This window comes from Lepidochelys olivacea (genome assembly GCF_965140295.1).
Source record: "Lepidochelys olivacea isolate rLepOli2 genome assembly, chromosome: 16".
Classification (NCBI taxonomy): domain Eukaryota; kingdom Metazoa; phylum Chordata; order Testudines; family Cheloniidae; genus Lepidochelys; species Lepidochelys olivacea.
In genome coordinates this window covers 21,842,281-21,865,034 of record NC_140426.1, presented here as the reverse complement: position 1 = coordinate 21,865,034, position 22,754 = coordinate 21,842,281, and the positions used below count along the sequence as shown (strand labels likewise).

Below are 22,754 nucleotides of genomic sequence, written 5' to 3'. Positions count from 1 at the left end.
CCCTGAGTCCAGCGCTGCTGCTCCTTGAATGGCCCCTGGGCTCGCTCTTGATCAACCAAAGCAAACCCTCCCACCCCCACCCTGTGGGGCCACTCACCACGGGCCTAACAATTCTCTCTGTCAGGCAGGATCCTGGAGCACTGCTACATCCAGGCCCCTGGCCCAGTCCAGAGGCGAGTCTCTTGGACGCTTTTAGGGTTCCAGATGGACTCGGATCCAGCTCCTGATTCCCCTACCGTTCCAGGCTTGGACTCCATCCTGACTCTATTTTTGGCCATGCAAAATTGTTAGGGGCTTGGCTGGAGTCCTGTTTCCGGAAACAAACCCCCCAGCCTAGGTTTTGCGGTTGGGCTGTTCTGGTTCACGAATTCCCTCGAGTTTCAGAGTGCTTTGCCAACAAGCCTCCACTGCCTCCCGCAGCCCTGTCTGGGAGCCAGATGTCTCCGCTTTACAGATGGGGAAACAGAGGCACAGGGCTTTACCCAAATGCACATGAGTCAGAGTACAGAGTCCCTCTAGCCCAATGCACAGAGTCCCTCTAGCCCACCACTGTGCCGCTGTGACCCCTGCCCACCTGCGCACCCTGGTTCCCAGTGCCTTGCTCTGACCACTAAAGACGTGCAGCCTCCCAAAAGAGTATTTGCTCCTTCTTGAACTGCTTCCTTGAAAACCTCAATGGAAAAGCCATGCATGATAGGGCAGCCGGGGGGTTGTAGGGGCAGTTCTGTAGGAAAGTCTCTCTTGGTGGCTTATCTGCAAGGAAAGAGAAACCGGATCCTTAACGAACACCTGAGTCCATTAGAAATGGAATCATTTCATACCTGAGGCCAGTGGCTTTTCTGAAGAGCCTCAATCTTTGGCTTCTGTGCAGGTCAGATGTGCTTTCCACCAGGGGATGATGTGTCTGTGATCTCACTGGCTCAGAGGAGGCTTTCCCATCTCAATTCCCGCCTGTCCCATGTGGACATTAAAGATCTCACAGCAGTGTGGAAAGGCAGGGTTTGCCCTGTCCAGTATTTCCCCCCCCCCCCCCCCCATCACGGAGGTGGCTGGCTTCCCGGAGCGCACAAGCTGCTGAGCTCTGATGGGCTCCCAGCGGCCATGTACCTGTGAAATATTATTAATGCTATTCTGAGCCAGTTGTCCAGCTGTCAGACAGGCTGCTTGGAGGGTGTAGAACTAGGGTGACAACATTGTGGTGCATCTCCTGCCAAATCAAGCTGCTGAGAAGCTGCTCGGTTGAGAAGTGCAATTTTTGTGGCTGTATATTTATTCTGTTTATCGTAAAGGAACAGTTTTGTCATGGGGGGGAAACCCCTCAAAGCTGTTGTCGTGGGGAGTTTTCGGGTAACATTCAGGATCTGATATTGACTTAGCTGTGTGCTGTTCTTTATGTCAGTGAATACAGCTCTTCAGAGCTAGGCAGCACAAACACATTGGAAGCCTGTCTTCCCAGCAGAAACTGGCCAGATACCTGATGTTCCCAGCTGGGTTAGTTGAGGAAAGGGCCCAGAATGCAGAGTCCTGGAATTCAACATTTGAGGAGAGTCCAACTAGACTTGGGAAGCAGCCAGATTTGATCCTGGCCCTTATCCATGGGCTGATTTCATGCTTCTTGTCACTACTTCCTTATCCACTGGATTTTGAGCTGTATTTTTCCTAGCCTAGTGCAGCCCCCAAACACTGGTACACGCACCCTGAAATGTCTTTTCTGCCTGGGTAGGGAAAATATCCAGTTCTCGTGTTTGTAACTCTGTGTACGCCAAGTCCAGCAGCTGGCTTTGGGGAGTCAACTTTTGCTGGGTTCTCTGAACATCGTGGGCTCCAGCACACTCATGATTTATTTCCTGTAGCAGACAGAGACACGCTGGAGATCGGGGCCCCTTTGTGCTGGGCACTGCACAGACCCAGAGGGGGCGACAGTCCCTTCCCTGAAGTGCTCACAGTCCAAAAAAGGTGGGAGGAGAAAGAGAATATTGATCATCCTCACTAGACAGGCTGGGAACTGAGGCCCAGAGAGATTGACCGAAGGTTACTCAAGGCATATTTGCTAGCACCAGGCACGGAACCCTTCGGAGGCTCAGTCCAGCACTGTCCCCTCTGCAGATGGTTTAACCAGAGCCAGTCATGTTCTGCCTGAAGCCACTGAGCCGCCACTCTCTCACTGCACCTTCTCCCCGCACACTCAGCCACTGAAGTCCCAGGAGATCCCAGGATTCCTCTCCTCCCCCAACCCTTGCAGCCATTACCACGTCAAACGGGGAAATCCCCAAAGTCACGATCCCATGGTTACAGGTACTTTAGCCATCCCTTCAAGAGACAGGGGTTTAGTGGCCTTGGCCAGCAGTTCGGTTTCTGTGTTGTGAGGCCTGTCAGCACCCGGTCACTGTAAATAACCAGTATTTGTGTAGTGCTATCTCACGGCAGCAGTGCTTGAGAAAGCAAGTGCCAGCCTTTGTGAGCCACGGGGAGGTGTGTTGTTAATATGAGAGGTCAAGTGGATTTACAGCAGCCGAACTCATTATGTGTTTGAAGACTAATTAAAGCCCTAACTGAGCTGCTGCTCCTGCTGCAGGCTCCCGCCCCCACCCACCGCTGTGCTCGCCCCCACCCGCTTTGAAGAGGTTGCTGTAATGATGGAGTATTAGCTTGACACAGATTTCCCTGGTTAGGTGTCAGTAGAAGAGATCAGAGCCGCGCTGCGTGCATGCCAATCACTAGACCACGTCTCAGCGTGCACTTCTGACCCCTCGAAGCCGAGACTACTTTTACAGGGCCTGTTTTGTGTGTGGGTTTTCAAAAACTTGGGGTTCATGATCTCACCCACAGATCATGAACCCCAAGCCTTGAATCCCTTTTACCCCTTTTAGTCTTTCAATTAACCTCATCGGGCTTTGGATCGGGCCCCGAGGGAGAGAGAAATGGCTCCTGAAAGAGTGAGCGTTGAAGGGTGCCGAGGGCCAAAGCCAACAGCTGTCGTGTTTTGTTTTCATCTGTGGAAACGCTGTAGGGCAGCTCTTGTGCTCAGGGTGGCACTGGATCAAGCCACTGAGCCAGCCACGTGAGCCAGAGAGAGGGAGGGTAAAAGAACATCCTAGCCCTGTAGCCTTTAGAGACTGGATTTCTGTGGAGTTTTGCTGTCAGGTTTCATCTGGTGCAGCCTTCCCACAGGGGCCCGGCATGTCCCTGTCCCACAAATAGAACTGCTGCTCGTTACTTTTCTAGAGGGGGCTTTGATTTGTCTTTAACAGGGATGGAGTAGGCAGCTCCCCGAGGGTGGGGGAGCCTAGGAGTCATCAAAGCACATGTCATCTCACGGAGAGCTCCTTAAACAGCTCCCCGAGTCACCACTACACGCGTTCTGCGGGATCTTATCAAAGCCTTACATCTCCGAGGTGCCAGTCAGGTACTGGCCCTGCAGTCCCAGCCGCCGCTCACCTCGCGGGGGGCACAGCAACTCCGGGTGCAGCTGGGTTACAGGTGGGGTGTCTCATCGCCACGGTTAGGAAAATCCCTGTTAACGGGTGGTGGTGAAGAGAGGTTTCCCCTCCTGGTCGTTTCACGTCTTATTTTGTATTGAGCTACTACCACTGCAACCACGCATCACCGGTGACTCCAGTCTCGCAAGCCAAGCAAGTCCGGGCCCGGCTGTTGGGGGACGTCCCTGGGAAATGCCGGTGCCACGGGAAGCAGTGCTGGGTATTGCTCTTTCCTTCCGAGTCCGTGCTGACCCCTTCCCTTCAGCATGCCGCCTCCCCAGCTCGTTGTGATTAAATGGCGCTGTACAAAGGGAAGAGCGGGAGAGGATGGCGGTGGGGCTTGTTTCCACCAGGAAGCAGAGTGCCTCATTCTTGTCGTCTTTATAATGTGTTCCTCTTTTTCTTGCCTTCCATATATTGCACGCTTGAGAGAGCGCTTTGAACCAGCGCAGCCGTGGCTCGGGGTGACCTGCAGTGCTGCCGGGATGTTCAATGGCCGTTGCGGCAGCAACCAGCTGACACGGCTGCACAATGGTTGCAGCCCTGGCAAGGTGGACACAGGGGTTGTGCCTCATTTTCATGAAAAGCGTCTTGGGAAGAATCTTGACCTTCCCATAGAAACAGGGCAGGTGCGACCTCAGCTGAACGTTTCAATTGAAGGGACCCAAATCACACATCCTTCGTGCCGCACTGTGGTATAAACCCAACGTCTCACTCCATAGCCTCTTGCCCAGGGTGGAAAGCATGGCATGTGCATGACCTACATGCTAAACAAGCCTTATAATGAAAAAGGGACACTCTTTGGATTGAGAAGCAGTGGGATGAAACCTTGACACTGAAGGGGGTAGTTAAAGGGTGCTTCCTGTTTGGCTGGCCTTTTTGCCAGAGTAAAGAGTGTCCATGGCACGTTACCAATGGAATTTGCCAGCACAGCTTTCGGTGTGCCCATAAATGCTTCCCTCTGTCACTGAGCGCTGATGAGATGGAAGAAGGCCTTCTCTGTGCAGAGCCACAGCCCCCTACAGGTGTGTGCTTTCTCCCCATTCTCCACCTGTTGTTCAGGATCCTACAGCAAGCACCAGATAAACACCAGTCTCCATCTGTAGGGGTAGGTGGAATGAGGGAACCTTACCTGGTCACAGTTGTAATGTTACTCCACCAGCAATATGGCTGGGCCAACGAAACTGCTAACCTGAAATGGCTGCATTGGCTGTACCATTGGTATGGCTGTACCATGTATAGAGATGGGCTAAGGAGCTGCCATTCACACTGGAGGCTGAATCCTTACTGATGTCCAGCCTCTTTGGTGGTGATCTTGTGAGATGTGACCTCAGGATTTGCCTGCCACCTTGGACTTTATTGGCATCTGGCCTGGAGAACTGGTAACTTCTGGCTTTGACTGTTACCCCAACCCAAAACTGCAGTGGCAGGCTTGATCCAGGGTTTTGGATCCAACCTTAGTGTTCAGATTTGGGGTTCTGATTTGGGGCTCTCTCTCTCTTGCTGATAAAATCAGAGTCCCTGGTCCTGCAGACTGATTGACATGTATGGATCTGTACGTCCTATTCTGGGTGGAACACATCACAGATCCCCGGCTGCACAGATTAGGTTGTTGGGTCAGGGCTGTAGACCGCTTCCGTGTTCCATGCTAGCAGAGAACCTCACATATTCTGTTCTTCCCCCTTTCCCCTCTGCATCCACAGCTCACATGTGGTTGGAGTTTGATCCCTTGATCCAAACTGACCCTTATAGTTTTGTTTCTAGGACACATTGAAAGCCAAGAGGTGGGGCCTGTTCCTTGTGTGTGGTTCAGCTGCGACCTATGATGGTGAAACTCTGGTGAAATCAATTGCTGTAGCGTCAGCAACAGGGTACAGCAGACAGGGCGTTGGGGTGGGGAACTGGGGCACCAGTGTTCTATTCCTGGCTCTGACACCGACCCGCTGTGTGATCCTGGACAAGTGACTTCCCCTCTCTCTTGTCTATTTGGAGTGTAAAACTGGGACTCTCTCGCTGTGTGTATGCACAGTGCCTACCCCTATATAGGCTGCCCACAGTAGTTGTACAAATAAATAGTACAACTGGACCATTGGAGCTGAAATCTTACGAGACAACTCGGAACTCACTGAATGTGAATCCTAGCCTTGAGCCTCCTCCAACCTGAACTGTAACATGAACTTAATCCAGACTGAAAAATCCCCTCTTCAGGACGTCTCTGTATATCTGGAGTATACAAAAATACAGCAAATCTTGAGCCGTTCATGATACTGTCAGTATTTCCTTGTATGTCATGTGTGCTTCCTTAATCACACACACGTTCTATTAAATCCCATTCTCCACAGGGAAGTATTTGAATCAATATGTTTCCTGGAAGATGAGCAGAGAATAAAACGCTTGCAATCTTGTTTGAGAGTCAAATTCCGAGCAAAGTGGGTCTCTCGTAATGGTCCCAATTTATGCATGTGAGTACTCCCAGGTGTAAAGTTAATCTTAGCGAACCAGGCAGACCTGCCCACATGTGCAGAGTGGCTCACAACATGCATAAAGTTACTCACGTGTAAATATTTACAGAATTGGGGCCTCTCTCTTTTTTGGTTGGACACAAATGTAATAAAAAGCCTTTTAAAATCAAATAATTATCTTTTCCAAGTGTCTTCTTCTAAAGTCCATCTCCACATTTAGAGTATTTCACTGCAGAAAACCCAGCACTGGAAATCCCGTTCAACATCAATGAGTGGCAAATTAAAACCCCAGATGTGGTCATTCAGTTTAGACCTAATGTTTTACAAAATTAGAAAGCTTTCCATAAAATACAATGTCCCACGTATGCATATAAATATATTGCCCCTTTCAAACACAAACAGAACACACTTTGAAAGGCTTGTGTGAAGGTTGTTAGTTGTGGCCAGCGAAGGGCAAATAGCAACAGCATGAAGTGCCGCGGCGTCTCGAAGTACCAGAGGGATGAGTTGCAGCAGCTTGAACTACTCCCATCCTGGGTTCCACCCACCCAGATCTGCCAATGCCCATCATTACCTGCATTATCTTGGGTGAGTCACTGAACCTCCCTAGGTCTCACTTTCCCAGCTATCTTATGGGGCCAATATCCACCTTCACAAAGTGCTTTCATAGCCGTGTGCAGAAGGTGCTGGAGCAGGGCAAGCGTGCGTTTGTTGTTAAACAGCTCCTCTGGCTTCTCCCGTCAATAGACAAAGACGTACCATGATTCTGACCTGTTAATGTCCCTTCAACGAGACTGGAGAGTATCTAGCGGAAGCGTGCGTTCCAGTGTGTCACATTGGATTCCTGCACTGCAGACGTGGGTCAGACCCCTTCTCTTTCACGGCCTCATGCAAAGTCACCAAGAGGCCGACAGGCCAGATGCTGAGCAGTGAAGTTCCTGCTATCTGATGAGGGGAGCCATTCCCAAAGCCTGCCCTGGACACTGGAGAGGAAAAAGGCAGGATTTTCCAGTTCAGTCAGTTCTGGTAAACAACTGAATCCAGGGCCTGCAAAGCTGGAACCTACTTGCCATAATTCAGTCACTCCAGGAAACAGGAGAGCTTTTAACTCTCCCTAAGGTGGTGGGGGCTGTGAAGAGTAATGTATAAATATAGGGAAATACAGAATGTGTGTATGAGAGAGAGGTCGGCATGGGTGTTCAATATAGGTAGATATGGGGGGCTGACTGTGGGAGGGAGAGAGAGGCAAAGAGGTAAGAACAGGGGTGTTTGTAGATATGAGGTGGTTTAAAAGAGAGGGGGTGTATTTATGCGTATAGCTCAAATATGTGCATAGAGAGAATGTCTCTCTGTGCTTATCATTTTATGAAGGCCCTCATGTCTGCCTGCTTTAAGATCAGGTGGTGGTGGACTTATCTGGTTTTATAAAATGAAAAAAACAAAATGTGAAAAACATTTAACGTGGCCCAAATTGTCAAGCCAGAGAGATTCTGATTGGTTAATCGAGCTATTTAGCTCATAAGGCGGATATATTTTTAAAAAAATATTTTAAAAAAAAACAACCCATGACCTTGAGTATCAAAAAAAAAACAAAAACAAAAACCCAAACCCAGATTCTCAAAAAAAAAAAAAGCCATGAATACAGTCAGTCAGGTTGCTCAGCTGATGTTCACAAAAAGGTTTCAACTTGCTAGATTAAAGACCTCTGCAAACTGTAAAGACAGAGAGAGCATTTAGAAATGCCCCTGAGGTTTTCCGTTAGTCTGCAATGGGCTTCGTAAACATGCCAATAAATACAGGGGAGAAGAAAAAAAAACTACAGAGTAACAGACACAGGTTTTCAGTTGCTCAATTTTTTGCATCCAGGGCTGCTGCTGCTGATCAGTGGAGGAAAGAGAGAGTAAGAGAGTGTCATTTTCTTGCTGAATATTAGGCTGTTACAAATATCTCTGGGGAAAAATAATCTGGTGGAGGTTGTGGGGACGGGACTGAGTGCACCCTGAAGTTACTTTGGAGCCATCTGAAATGATGCCCTGGTCTGTAATAGAAAATTAGCTGGATTCACATTTTCCCAGTGGTTAGGTGAGTATGGAAGTCTCTCTGCTATTCTTGAGGCTGAGGGTGATACAAAGATTAAAGGCACCACATTCTAGTCTTGGTTGCACCCCTGAGTAATGTGGAGAAACTCCAATGAGCTCCATGGAGTTACTCCAAATTTAGGGCCAGCTTCTGAGACCTTTACTCACACTGAGTAGTGTGAATGGGGCTGCTTGCAGAGTAAGGTATTACTCAATGGAAGTGTGGCAAAATTGTCGTAACTGAGTTCAGAATTTGGCCCCATAACTGATTTTAATTTCTCTCCCAGGTAAATAGATACAGAGTCTGCCTGTCTGTTTGGAAGCTGTATTTGTTAACTCTTAACTTCTCCCTCAGATGAATTTGAAATCCTAGTGGCAATAAAGGAAGAACACACTGCCACAACTGAAAAAACAAATTGTTGTGTTACGCCCCAATTACTGGGAAGGTCTCCGCTGAATACATATATTAAAGTAACAAAGGAAAGGTACGTTTGTCAGATCAAAGATTAATGGTTCTATCTGCAACGGTTTAATGCTATTGCAAATACACTCAAGCACGGAGGATGTGGTGTATAATTAACGACTCTTTAGGCTGTTAGGAATTATTTCTATTTATCTTATAAGACACGCTGCTCTTTGTTTTCACCGTGATGCACGCTTGCTTTAGAGCACTGGACTTCACCTCTCAGAGGCATTGCTTCAGCGAGAACAAAATGCGGAAACTGCTTTAAATGTTTATAATGATCTTGGTTCCAAACCCCTCGCTGCACATAATGGAGGAGGCTGTAGCTTACTTCAAGGAAAGTTCAGTGCCTTGAGCAGCTTTCAGGTAGCTGTGGAGATTTGTGGGCACCTTTATTGAGTGGTTCTTAACACCACCGTCCCTCCCCCACACCAGCCTTCTATTTCCCAACTCACATATGGACTCCCTGTTTATACAGATGCACCCAGAGAGAGTATCTCTAGGAGCAGAAATAATAGTCCTGTCCAGATTCTCTCGGAGTCTCGCTGATACCTAGAGGGTGCAAAGCACTCCTGGATATCAGGGAGCAACCTTCACAGCAGATGCAGAAGAAAGGTTATTCTGAAATGAATGTTGTCCGAAAAATGCCTTTTGTTTTTAATGGGAGGTTCCTGGAAGGTAACTCTTGGAACTGGGATGGGAGGAGCACACTTCGATTTGGGGTGGGGGAGCCTGGGTGGTACTGCCTCTCCCCTCCGTTCTGTCAGCGCCCGAAGATGACTTGTGAGAAGGCAGAGAGTGTGGCTTGGTGGTCAGAGCTGGGAGTGAGCATTCCTGGGTCTGCCAGGTCCTTGCTGTGTGACCTTCGGTTCAGCTCTGGGCTCTGTCTAGGCTCCAAGGGACAGTGATGTCCTGGGGCAGGGGGCAAGGAGGGGTTTGGGCTGTGTTTGCAAAATGCTTTAAAATGACTAAATGACGGGCTATGTAGACAGTGGGCCAAACTCTCTGATGGTATAGATTGGTCAATGCCCTTGGTGTCAGTGGAGCTGTCAGTTTACACCAATGAGAATTTGACCCGAGCATATATTTACTTGGGCCCTGTTCATGTTCTGAGTGCAAATGCTGCGACTGGTGATTAATGCTTTCAGATACTGAGGCACTGCAAAGTCTCTCAGCAAAAGTAGGCAGGGATGGAAGCAAAGACTGCAAAAGCCAATTAGCCCTACCCGAGTTGCTCAGAGTAACAGAGGCCCTTCTTCCCATCTGCCCAAAAGCTGGGCAAGCTCTGTGGCTGAACCCTGGCCAACTGCCTGACTTCCGGGACAGAGTCCTGTTTTGCTGAGCGAGCGCCAGCTGAGAAACTGGCCTTGCCTTTGCAGCTGTGGCAAGGTGACAGATTTCCCTGTTGGAGGGACATGGTGGTTGCCTTGGTGGTTACTCTTTGCTTTGAAGCCTAACCAAAAAATCCTTTTCTCTAGAGAAATTTAATTTCTATTTAGGTCCCAATTCCACAAACTGTTCCAATTCAGCAAAGTCCATCAGTCTGTGCTCAATTTTAAGCATGAGTTGAATTCCTGTTGACTTTAATATGACTTTAGCATATGCTTAAAACTAAGCAGGTGTTGCCAAGCTTTGCTGAATAGAGATGGACTTAAACATGCGTGTCAGTGTCTTGCTGAACTGGGGCTTTAGGACTGTAATAATCTAAGTATTTTAGGCTGACAGGACAGAGTTTAGGGGTGGTGCAATTAGATATAGGTTAGTCAAATGAAATTACCATACACTAGACCACATTTTATTACAGTGCTGGTCACAACAAGAGTTATCTGGACTTTGTCCTCTCATCATATGGAAACCGTGCACTGAGTGTGCCCAAGAGACATTCAGCCCAGCTCCTTCCAGAATAGCTAGAGGGAAGCTCAGGCTTGGTGCACCTAGAATAGCTGAGACTTGCAGACCATGAGGGTCCCAGTGTGAGCCCTGGTCCTGGTTACACACAGGCTCGCAGTGCAGCTGGACTCAGCTTGGGGCTGTTGTTTCCTGTAGAAGCGTAATGCTGCTATGCTTCCCCACAATTATCTAGCCCTCCTGCTGCCATTTAGCCTGTCTATTACAGGCATTAGTTGCATTTTGTCTTAAACTGGAGTGTAAATTCTTTGAGTCTGGGAATGTACCTTGCTCTCTGCTTTGTGCAATCCCCAGTGCAATGGCACCTCAATCCTGATCCGGGTACCTGGGCATGATGGTAATACAGATATCTGAGATTATTAATGGGCATTGCTGTGGGAAATCAGAATAGTTTTGCTCTTGGTGAATTTGCTGTCACAACCATCAAAGCTCTGGCGTTTCCATTCTCAGGAATTGGCATGGCTTTTGTTTTCCAAGCCTGAAAACTTCCAGGTAAAACTGGTCCCAAACCTCTAAATTTAGTATCTCTGCCAGCTGAAATCACTCAATGTTGCATGGTTCCCACCCAAACCTAGACTCCTGAGAAGAGGCGAGAGCCGGAAGGGTTGGGGGAGGACCAACCAGGATGATTATGGCATAATGGGGGATGCTGCATGTATCTAATTGGAAGTGCAGAGGCAAGAGGAAGTATGTTAGAGAGAGAGAGACGGAAAGTTTGGGGAGTCAGAATCTAAATCTAGAACTCTACAGTTAGAATCTAAATCCATTTTCATCCGTTATATTCTTGATGTAATTGTTTAATAAAATGAATTTGCTGGAAACTCAGACACTCTCTTCAGTGTTGCCAGCTCTCCATGATTTTATTGTCAATCTTGCAGTACGTGGTGTATTTTCCTGATGCTCCAGCTCCTGGAGTCATGTTAGCTTGTAAGTCTATCAGCTTTCATTTACGTTTCTAGCCTTCATGGTTGTGGACAGAAGCTTGAAGATGTGACCCAGGCATGTCCCAAAGGTTCAAAACCAGATGGCAAAGAAACAGAACCCCAAACATATTATTTGGTTAAATCTGATGTTTTTTTAAGTCAATCTCATGATTTTGGGGGGGAAACTTTTGATTTTATTCTTTTTTTTAATGTTTGCGGTTGGCAACACTGCTACAGAGCACCTGGCCCAGATTCCAGGCTTGTAGCACTATGCTGGCATGGTGTCCAGGTTGGCATCGTGTGACTCTAGCTGTTACTAACTGAACTGCGATAGTGGTTTGAAAAAACAAACGAACAAAAGGGAACAAAACATGTTCTGAATCTCAAGGACAGCCCGGCTGCAACATCCTGTCCTGTTGACTTTGTATCACTCCAGTTAACAGGAGCTGGGGTCTGCTGTGGATTGAATTTTATCTGCATGACATTAATACCGACAATAGGTGACAGCCACTTGCATAAAGTCTGTGTTGTTGTTTTTCAGGAGCCAGGCCTAAGAGAATCCAAAGGAACAGCATGGACAGTTTAGACCTCTTGAAGTTCCCCTCTGAAAAGGTAAGCAGAGGTGTCTGTGAGAGGAGGCAGGGAGGCGGGACAACCAAATTCACATTGGCTGGCCTAGGAGATTAAATATCAGCAGGACTCTATGATGGTTTATTGGATGACTTCATCTGCAGGGACATATGCAATTAGTAGATATCACTAGAGTCGCTGGGATTAACCAAGGACGGTTTCTAGGGAGCCTGGAGGAGAGGAACAGCTGATCGAGCTAAAAAAGGCACCTAGTTGAAATTTGACAAACCAATGGCTACACTTTTTGGAAAACAATCCTTCCTGGAGAAGACCAGAGTTAACTTTAGACCCCATTGGCTCCCGGTGGCCAATCTCAGTCCATTTTACTCTGGGACAGGGCTGTCTTCAGGGTGAATGTGGAATGAGAGGCCAAAGGCAGGAGCCTTCTCATTACCACAGGGTTTTGCTCTGTTAGTGCACTGAGGCTTTCCTGCCAGTGGCTTCTCCAGAGGAAATGTGGGGTCCAGGCATGTTTCTTCTCTGCTGTGTCTCTCTCTCGTGCTTAGGCTCGTGTCTGAGCCAGCTGGGAGACGCTGAAACCTCCCATCTTCGGGAAAAATTTAATTTTCCTGTGAAACCTTCCCCAGGCCATTGCCTTTCTTCTTGGGATTCTGCTGGCAATTATTGCCTTTGTCACGGGGTCAGGCCTGAGATTTCCCAGGCCAGCAGCAGTCTCCTTTGCTTTGAATGTAATCTGCAGTAGTAATTACCATCTAGATAGCCCTTTCCATCCATAGATCTCCGGTGTGTCAGAATTATCACCCCCTCCTCTTTATAGATGGGGAAACTGAGGCACAGCGCGGGGCTGTGGCTCACCCAAGGTTGCAGAGCGAGTCACGGGTCAGGTAGGCCTAGCAAGCAAAGACCAGATTTCCAAAGCTACTTAGGCGCCTAAAGATGTAGATGGGTGCCTAGTGGAGTTTTACACAAGTGCCTAACTCCCACTGGCTTTCAGTGGAAATCAGGTACCTAACCTGCTATGGGGCTTTTGTAAATCCTGCTCGAGTCCATCCGCGGGTGCTGGAGCTGGGGGTTTTACCGTACCCCCTGGCTTGAGGTGGTTTACAGTGTGTGCAATGGCTCTCAGCACCCCCACTATGAAAACTATTCCAGCGCCCCTGTGTCCATCTGCACCTAAACACCTTTGTAAATCTGACCCCAGACCTCTCGAGTCCCCGACGTGATAGCTGCCCCTTTAATTCACCCAGCCACTGACCGGGACACATCCAGCTCTGGAGCTGGACTGGCATGAATGGTGCCAGCCTCCCCCAGCGCGGCATCCAGACTGCTGTTCTGACTCAGGAGCAGTGACGCCCAGGCCGCGGCGCTGAGATCAGAGAGGCGTCTGAATGAGCATCCGAGGGATAGTTAGTGCTGAGTAACCTGATGGCCTTGGGGATTCTCTCGCTGATGTGTGGCTTGCTGCGGGCTTCAGTGTAATAGCTGAGCCCTCGGGCAGGATTATGAGCTTCCAGAGATCTTGCTGGGAGGCTGGAGTAAACGGGAGCTGTCAGCAGGCAGCGGCTGAGTTCTCCCATTCTCCTTTAAGTGGCCCTTGAGGAGAGAGTATATTTTGGTCTCTTCCTGGCAGCCTCTTCAGCTGCATTGTCCCTTCCGCTCTTCAGCCCACTTGATGGGAATGTGATTATAGCCCAGGAGGGGGGCATCCGCTCTGAGCTCCCAGTGGGGGAAGCGTGATCGGATTAAAGCTCACATCTCTGTCTCATCTCTTCAATCTCTCCAGCCCCTTTTCCACCCCATTGCCTAATTCTCTTGCCCTTTCCTGCGTCAATCCCTCCATCACTTTCACAGATTCATAGATGTCAACGCCCAAAGAGATCATCTAGTCTGATCTCCTGTATAATGCGGGCCTTAAATTTCAGTTACCCCTGTGGGAGACCATATCAAAAGCTTTGCTAAAGTCAAGATATGTATGCTAGAGGACGATAGCAGCAAAAGCGCTCCGTACTGCAGCTGACGTTCCAGCTGAACCAGCAAGTGCTAAGGCTGAATACGGTTCTTGGAGCATTCAGGTGCTGTGCTCAAGTGAAAAGCACAGTGCCGTGTAGCCCAAGGACGGGAAGCACTGAGCGTCAAACCCCTCCACGCTGCCCTGCACCGGCACACCCCTGTCAGCCTCAGCCACACGGCAGAAATAACCACGTGTCAGAGTAGACAGGCCAGTGAGGGATGGATGGTTTGTTTGTTAGACATGGAGAGGGAGGGAAGGTGGATGCATTTTGGAAGAGGGAAGTAAGGAGCAGGAGCCCGTGATTGGGGCGGAGGTATTAGTAGGGATTTTTTCTTTTAAGGCATGGAGGGTTGGAATGGGAGGAGCTTTATTTCCAGAAATGGAGGTTACGTGATCCAATGAGCAGGACACTGGACTAGGAAACTGGTTCCTCTTCCAGACTCTGGCCTTCTCTGTGACCTTGTGCAAGTCACTTAGAATCATAGAAGATCAGGGTTGGAAGAGACCTCAGGATGTCATCGAGTCCAACCCCCTGCTCAAAGACGGACCAACCCCAACTAAATCATCCCAGCCAGGGCTTTGTCAAACCGGGCCTTAAAAACCTCTAAGGATGGAGATTCCACCACCTCTCTAGGTAACCCATTCCCGTGCTTCACCACCCTCCTAGTGAAATAGTGTGCTGGGCTCCTGGAGGATGTATGTATATTATGAAAGGGAAGAATATCTCCCTAGGTGTGGAAGCAAGTGGATGGAAAGGGAGTGATTCTACTCCTACAGTAGCTGATTCATTTGTTGAGCTCTAAGGACCCTTTGTGTTTGCAAATCAGAGAGATGCCTATTACTATCTGTAGGGTAAATGGGTTTTTTCCTATCACAATTACACCCACTAGGGATGGAATTAAAGTGATTGAATCAAATTTCTGGGGAGTTGCTTCAGAATGATTGAGTCACGTGCGTCTGCCTGACCTGGTAATTTCTCTCGCTGAGTAGTTTGAAATGTGACCAAGCTGCTGGGTTCTCCTCAGTTTCCTGAGCCTTAATCCCCGATAGGAAATCCTTGCACCCTGTTTATTATCCTTATTGAGCGCAGTCCATGTGCTAGGTGGTGTAGAGGAAGATACTGTCTCTGTCTCACGGGCTGCATCAGTGATTTATGCCAAGATGTTTGTGCAGGATGGTTTGTGCTTTCGCTACAAACGGGTGATATCCTTGAAAGTCCCAGTTCCCGTTTGTTAGTTGACAGCACTCAAATGTTTTGCAGTATTGTTCCAGCAAGGAATCGGGCCCCTTTGGGGAAGGGGAATTGACCGACCTGAGCAGGCTTTGAAAAGCAGCTATAGAGATAGAGAGCTGACTGTCAGGAATAGAGAAGGCAACTAGGAGACCTCTCTAACGTGGTGGTTACCTCCAGTCACATCTTAATACGTTGTCCTGGGATTGCAGCCAGGCCTGCAGGATGGTTATCTATGTGCCTGGTAAATATAATAAATTACCGGTCTGGACTTACACACACATGCACACACACTCTGACAAGCTAGTGTAAGCTCGACTAATTTTGTTTCCTGTGAATGATACATCCTCTCCGGTAATGTATATTGTCCTCTACTAAACGGTGCATCAGTCACAAACTAGGGGCCACCAAATAAAATTAATAGGCAGCAGCTTTAAAACAAACAAAAGGAAGTATTTCTTCACCCAATGCACAGTCAACCTGTGGAACTCCTTGCCAGGGGATGTTGTGAAGGCCAAGAATATAACAGGGTTCAAAAAAGAACTAGGTAAGTTCCTGGAGGATAGGTCCATCAATGGCTATTAGCCAGGATGGGCAGGGATGGTGTTCCTAACCTCTGTTTGCCAGAAGCTGAGAATGCGTGACAGGGATGGATCACTTGATGATTACCTATTCTGTTCATTCCCTCTGGGGCACCTGGCACTGGCCACTATCAGAAGACAGGATACTGGGCTACATGGACTATTGCTGGCTAGATACTGAACTAGATGGACCCAGTGTGGCCGTTCTTATGTTCTAAAACTTTCTATGCCTAACCCTCCATGACACCATCATAAGTGTGCGATTGTGGCTTCTGATCTCTAGGTTAATTTCTTACAGATTCTAGGTGTAAACCCGCAATCACCACATTAAGCCTCAGCTGAATGATTTGTGCAATTACTGTTTCTTGTCCTCCCCAGGAGCAGAATGGGGATAGCCACCACATGGGAAACCTGAAGATCACGGGAAAGGACTTCTTGTCTCTGCCCGTGAGATCCAAGAAATACCATGAGAACCAGTCCAATTCAGAGAGGAAATCCCAGGAGTCCAATATGTCACCGCTGGATGCCAGTGATGTACGACTCCAGGTGTCTCAATCGGTAGGAAGATGAGGGTTTGGGGGGGTTTCCAAACAGAGCTCTTTGAGCTTTTTATAAAATGTTCATTCTTGTCATATGTGTAGCCTGACAAGGCAGGAGGCAGTGTGGCCGGGGCCTGGATAGAACACTGGATTTCGGAGACCTGGGTTTTATTCCCAGCTCTCCACTGGCCTGATATGTGACTTTTGGCAAGTCAATTCACTGCTCCCTGCCTCAGTTTCCCCATCTTTAAAATAGGGATAATGGTACTGACTTCCTTTTATAAAGATCTCCTTTTGTGATCTACTGATACAAAGTGCTATGTAAGAGCTGTGGATTATTATTGTTAATAATGTGAATAATTCTTATGATGTGAAAGATCCTATGGTGGTTTTCCATTTGCTGTTTTTACTAGAGAGGGGACCTGAACTTCTCCTAAGTGTGGGAGTGTTAACGTGTGAGGCCAACATCTCTAACAATTTTGGCTGTCTCCGTCTGCAGGCCCCTAGCTTGATCCATGTGAGGATGCCTGCTCTTCCGGGGGCGGGTGCTCGCCACTTTGGGAGAATCAGACCCTTTTTAGGAGTCCCCACCTGAGTGTCCAAAATGATGAGTCGCTTTTGGAAACGGTTGGCCCATTTTTTGTTCTGAGCCCGTCCCTAGGCTGGCGCTGATGTTCTCCTAGGGGCCAGAGCTCTGGGTAGGCCCTGGGAAGTAGCTGAGCGTCATTATGTGCTGCTTCAGAGAGCAGGGAAGAGCACAGGCCAGCCCCTCCTCTCTGAGGGCTCGCAAGTGACTACACAGCACAGTCGGCAAAGGAGCGCGGCCGTGGGGAACAGGGAATAGACACGTTGGTGCCAGGTGTGTTCAGTCACTGGCTGGGGTGGTGTCTGGCGGTTACGACATGTGGTGTCAGAAGGGGAGTTGCTTTGACTTACACGGTTGATCCCAGCCATGGGCAGAGGGTCCCGGTCTGGGAAACTGTTGGTGTCTTTTTGTATATATCCGCAAAAAGAACGGGAGGACTTGTGGCACCTTAGAGACTAACCAATTTATTTGAGCATGAGCTTTCGTCAGCTACAGCCCACTTCATCGGATGCATACCGTGGAGCTGTAGCTCACGAAAGCTCATGCTCAAATAAATTGGTTAGTCCCTAAGGTGCCACAAGCCCTCCTTTTCTTTTTACGAGTACAGACTGACATGGCTGCTCCCCTGAAACCTTTGTATATATTGTTGTCTCTGAACATCCAGCTCTTCGGTACCATCAACACAATCAGAAAATAACTGTGTGCCAGTTTCCATTCTGACAGGCATCTAATGGGTTATCCTGCGGAGGCTTCCTGCAGCTGTGTGGGTTTTATATTCAGCACTGCAGAGGGGAGTCAGACCCACAAGCAACTGCAGGTTTCTTTATTGTGGGCAAGGTGGCTTTGAAACGTTTTCACTGAGTGATCTCAAATGAGGAACTCTGATTCAAACAAGAATGAGATAGGTCCATCCACAGGCCGCAGCCCCTTACTCCGGGTGTCCCTCTGACTGCCAGGAGCTGGGACTGGACAATTGGATGGATCACTCAATAATGGCCCTGTTCTGTTCATTCCCTCTGGAGCACCTGGCACTGGCCACTGTTGGAAGACAGGACACTGGGCTAACCGGACCATTGGTCTGACCCAGGATGGCCATTCTTATCGTTTTATCGTGTTCTTATGATTCCTGAGGTGGCTGTTTTGTGCTCTGTGTGACAGTTATGATTTAAATAATAAAGTGGGCACTGCTAAGCCTTGCCGGCTCTGCGGGAACGCTCTGTTTTCATGCACTCGCACAACACTGCAATGTTTGGGCTACAAAAACCTACGGGGGAATATTTTGAATCCAAATGCAGAAAAAACAACCAACCAAAGGACCCATTTTCTTAGCATTAAAAACACTAACAACAATCAGGGGAGACAGAAGCTTTTTGTATGAGCTAGAAATGAATCTCCGCTGCAAAGTTTGGATCTAGACTCAAAACTTCCCTAGGGCTTGGGGTACTTGGATTTATCTCGACTGTTGCATTTGGGTTCCCTGGATTGCGGTCTACTGGTCAGAGCCCAGGGCTGGGAGCCGCAGACCGCCCTACATAGGATATTTACCAGGACTGTGTCCCTTTGAGAGAACTCTCTGGGCTGATATCCCATTGCCAGGCAGCACCTTGGAAAATGGGAGTCTACTAGGAAGAGCGCTTCCCTCTGTTTACCCCTGCAAAGCTGGTCACCAGCAAGGGAAACACAGCTCCGCAAGCCAAAGAGGAGACGGAGGCGGCACGGGGGCAGCAGAAGGAACACAGAGAGAGAACATTTCTGCTCGAAATAGCCTTGTATTTTTAACACAAACATACAGCCCAAAACCAAACAAAAGCCCAGCTCCAGCAAGCAGTCAAGCAAACCACGTCCCCCCAGGAGCACAATGCCGAGTAAATAGGCTGCTGTGGTAGTCAAGCCCGCACTGAACGTCACTGACCGATGGTGACCTTGTGGAAGTCTTGATGCAGAAAAGCCAACCTGTCTGCGAGTGAGCCCTGGGAGGTGAGGGTGGGAGGAGGGGAGAGGGGGTGGCAATTGGGGAGTGGCTTTGAGGCGGAGATTCAGGTCTGAACCAGAACTTGTAACCCCTTTGGCCTCCTCAAATGCACAGGCCTACACACGCTCACTGGCCAGCAAGGGGTAGCTGTGCTCACGCGCACGTGTGCACACACACACTTTATTGCTGTTTTACAGGGAGGAACGTTGCACTTTGCAGACCAAAAGACAAGTCGCTATCCTGAGTACTTTCCAATCCTGCAGACGGTGCGCCCTGCTCAGGAGCCAGGGCTTGTGGGCACTTTGAAATGTACTGAAATGGCTCTGTAGGCGTGTCCACTGCAGGATTTATACCCAACGGATTAGCCCAGAGTAGCCCTTTTGATGAATTTCCGAGTGTAGACAAGCCCATGGTGTGTACAGGATCAGACCCTAAGTTATACACAAATCGATATTTTTTTTTAAGGCTAGAAGGGGCCATTCTGATTATCTCGTCTTACACATGTGCAGGCTCCTAAACCTCTACCATAGAAATGTGCACACAGAGGAGGGAATTACTGTTCCCAACATCATTAGGGAAATCAGACAGTGCCCTGCTGGAGGTCCTCTGGAAGAGTTTTCTCTCCTGGGCAGTGGTGGTGAAGGTTTTACTTAGCTATTGGCAATCTAATGCTGGTGTCAGCTGTACTCCTGAAGCAAAAGCCCCTTTTGCGTCTTCTCTGGCCTTGCATAGAACAGGATGCGTTACCTCGCAGCCTGCTCTGGATTTTCAGGCTGAGGTTTTTCCTCTACACCTCTTCGTCTGTAGTATGGGCAGAAGCCTAGGGTTCTTCTCATCTGTTCTGCATGCTGGGGCAACAGCATGATGTGAGGCTAACGTACCTCACAAAGCCACAGGGCGTGGGAAAGGGTGGCAGAATTTAGAGAAGGACAAACCTGAGTCTGTTCCCTGCAAGCACCGAACATGGCCCCTTTGATCCCACCCCAGTAGAGAATGGATCAGATACTCAGGAGTGCCCTGGGTTGAAAGCTGAGGGTGACCACCTGGCTTGTATTTGAAGGGGTGTCCCTTATTTGGTAGCTAATGGCCCATATCCAGTCAAGAGCTAGCAAGAAGGGTTTGATTGGATTTGTTTTCAATCAGTAGCCAGGCCAAGGGTTATACGCTGGTACAAACGTATGCTTTTGGGCCAGGAATAAATCCGTGTGGGCTGGTGTCCCTACTATGGCTGGTTCCTCTCTTTACACAGAGCTTTGTCCCTTATCTGTCTGCCTTTTGCTGAAATGTAGGCGGTTGCCTTGAAGGACGGGAGTGTATAGCAAAATGTTAGAGTTTCCAATATTCATTTGCAATGGGGTGTTTGTGACTTCCCCCTACTTTCCAGCAGGCGGTGCTGTACCCCCTCTGTAGGGTTTGCCCCTCTTTTCATACACAAAAAGCTATGGGCAGTATTTTTATTTGCCCTTTTGTAAAATGGTGAGACATCCCTGTGATTATGGCTCGGTAGAAGATAGCTGCAGATAGTCTGATGTGCTCATCAGTACTCTGTGTGTGTGTGTGTGTGTGTGTGTGCACACGTACTCACACACCTATTCCTGTGTATAGGTCTATGTAACAATGTGTATGGGCACATGTGTGAAATACACACACACACGGGGCCAGATTTACAAAAGTTCTCTGCACCCAGTGGCCCCTATTGTGACACTTCGGGTGCAGAGTTCTTTTGAAACACGGGCCCTGGTTACGTGTGCTGAGCCCCTCTGAAAAGTGTGGCCATGCTGTATGCATGCGTTCGCACACGTGTACACACACACACACAGAGGCTTGAAAAGGACCCCTCGCTCCAGACTGCATGTCATGGCCACTCTATTTTGGATAATTCACGGCAACTTCTTGCCCCAGTCACTCTTCCAAAAAACCTTTCATTCGGTTTCCTTCTGCTTAAGCCCAATGCAGCAGTGCAGCAGTTTGCTTTGTGGGAGCGTGGGTGGGCTTTTTAAGCTATAATTCTCATTTACATGATCCTTTTTTAACTCTGATCTGGCAAATCCCACCCTAGATGCTAACGTGATGAGGTAAAAATAGATGTGTCCGCTGGGTCACACGACGACGCTGCAGAGCCAGCTCCATGAAAGCTGCCGTTGGCTGGACCTTTTAGACAAGAATCCACAAAGTCTGTCCTTTAGTGAAGATTGTTTGTTGCTTAAAACCTCTAATGGGTGAAATCTGTCAGTGAAGGATACCAACAAAGAGACTTTTCTTTGCTCAGAATTTAACGTATTTAACCCCACAACAGTTCTGTGCAGTAGATATTATCCCTATTTTACGGGTGGGGAAGTGAGGCCCAGAAACGAAGCCCAAGATCACACAAGAGCAAGGAATTGAATCCAAATCCCAGGCTAGTGTCCTAACCACCGGCCTGTGCTTCCTCCTAGAGCGTTGTAAAACCCCGTGCATTGCAATGCCCTTTATTTTCGGTAGCATTTTGAATACCGCTTGGATTCCAAAGGGCTTTACAGAGGTAAGCAATACCTCAGGGAAGGGTGGTCTTGCAGCTAAAGCATAGGACTGAGAGGCAGGACACCTGGGTTCTTTCCCCAGCTCTTCTGCAGACTAGCTGTATGACATCTTGTGCCTCAGTTTCCTCTTCTGTAAGATGGTTACCGCCTGCCTACCTCACCCAAGGTGTGTGAGCCACAAAGGATAACTGTAAAGATGTCTATGAGCCTGGGATGCATGGTGCTGTATTCTTATTGTTATGGTCATTGATGCCAGTTACTGAGATGGTGATGATGATAAACTCCTAGTGGGAGAGGAGTCAGGAGAAGGGAGCAGGAGACACACTGGGCAAGCCAGGAGGCTGGGGAGAGGGAGAGGCCCCTGCATCTGCCAGAAGCCTTATCCAGCCCTGGTGTCAGGGCTGGTAGAGAGCAGCTGCCTGCAGCCAACGCAGTTCAGATCTCAGGGACAGGTAGGGGGAAGCCATGACTTAGCTTCTGTGTAAGGTAGGAGAAAGCGCAGCGGGACCAGCTGGCCTGGCTGTGGGGGTCAGCCCCAACACATCTGAACAGATGGGCTATATCATTGTGCTGCAACCTTCTGCTCTTTGGGCCCCCTGAGCCAGGAGCACTCAGCTGGTTGGGACGGTTTCTCCAGAGGAGGCTTTGCTCACCCTCTCCACCTATCCGCCAAAGTTTCCTCCTCTGGGAGCCCATCCGCCCTCTGGTCTTGGCCCTTGCATGGAGCTGGCAGGACTGGGAAGGGCTCGATGGGACCTTGAATTCAGTTAGTGTGTTGCCAGCGAGCTGGGAGAGATGTGAGCACAGATCCCAGCTTCCCATGGGGCTGGGAGAGGCTTTGCTTTGCTTCCCGTAGATCAAGTTTGCCAAGTTTGCATCGGAAGCATAGGGCTTCTGAAGACCTGTTTCTCTGCAGTCAGGGTACAGATTGGGTCTGGTTTGGGGTGGGGCTGGGGTTGGTGGAGAGGGATTGTTTGGTTATTTTTTTTTTTTTATAGCAGGGCCCTAAGCAAAAGTGTGTGATGTTAAAGTTCACTCCCATTTCCCTGTGACTGATCATATGCTAAGGCTGGGTCCAAATGCTGATGTGCTTTTCGGGGGATGCTGCATCTTACACGGTGCATCCCCAGAGAGCTTTCTCACTACTTTATTTTGCATTGCTAAGAGTGAGATTTTTCCAAAGCTGCTTAAAATGGCCCAGGAGCACAAGTCCTGTTGCTGGTCAGTTTGAGTTTTGTGCTCCTGACTCACTTAGGAGCATCTGAAATCTCACCCTAAAGCACCTTCTGTCCAAGCATCTCAAAGTACTTGACAGTAGTTGTGATGCTGGCAGGCCAGGCCATGCCAGCAGTGTATCCAGGCCAATTCACTTGTGTATTAGTATAGATCAAAGTGATTGCTGAAGGTAGAA

At 48.8% G+C, this 22,754-nt stretch overlaps 1 protein-coding gene across 5 annotated transcripts in view; it reads left to right on the top strand.

Moving 5' to 3' along the window:
- Window positions 1-22,754, top strand: part of GPSM1 (G protein signaling modulator 1) — a 144,845-nt gene that overhangs the window by 83,271 nt on the left and 38,820 nt on the right. For all 5 annotated transcript variants that reach the window (XM_084649700.1, XM_084649704.1, XM_084649701.1 and 2 more), the window contains 2 exons: window positions 11,855-11,925; window positions 16,106-16,285. In XM_084649700.1, coding sequence (XP_084505826.1) covers window positions 11,855-11,925; window positions 16,106-16,285 — 251 coding nt within the window. The remainder of the gene's footprint in view (window positions 1-11,854; window positions 11,926-16,105; window positions 16,286-22,754) is intronic.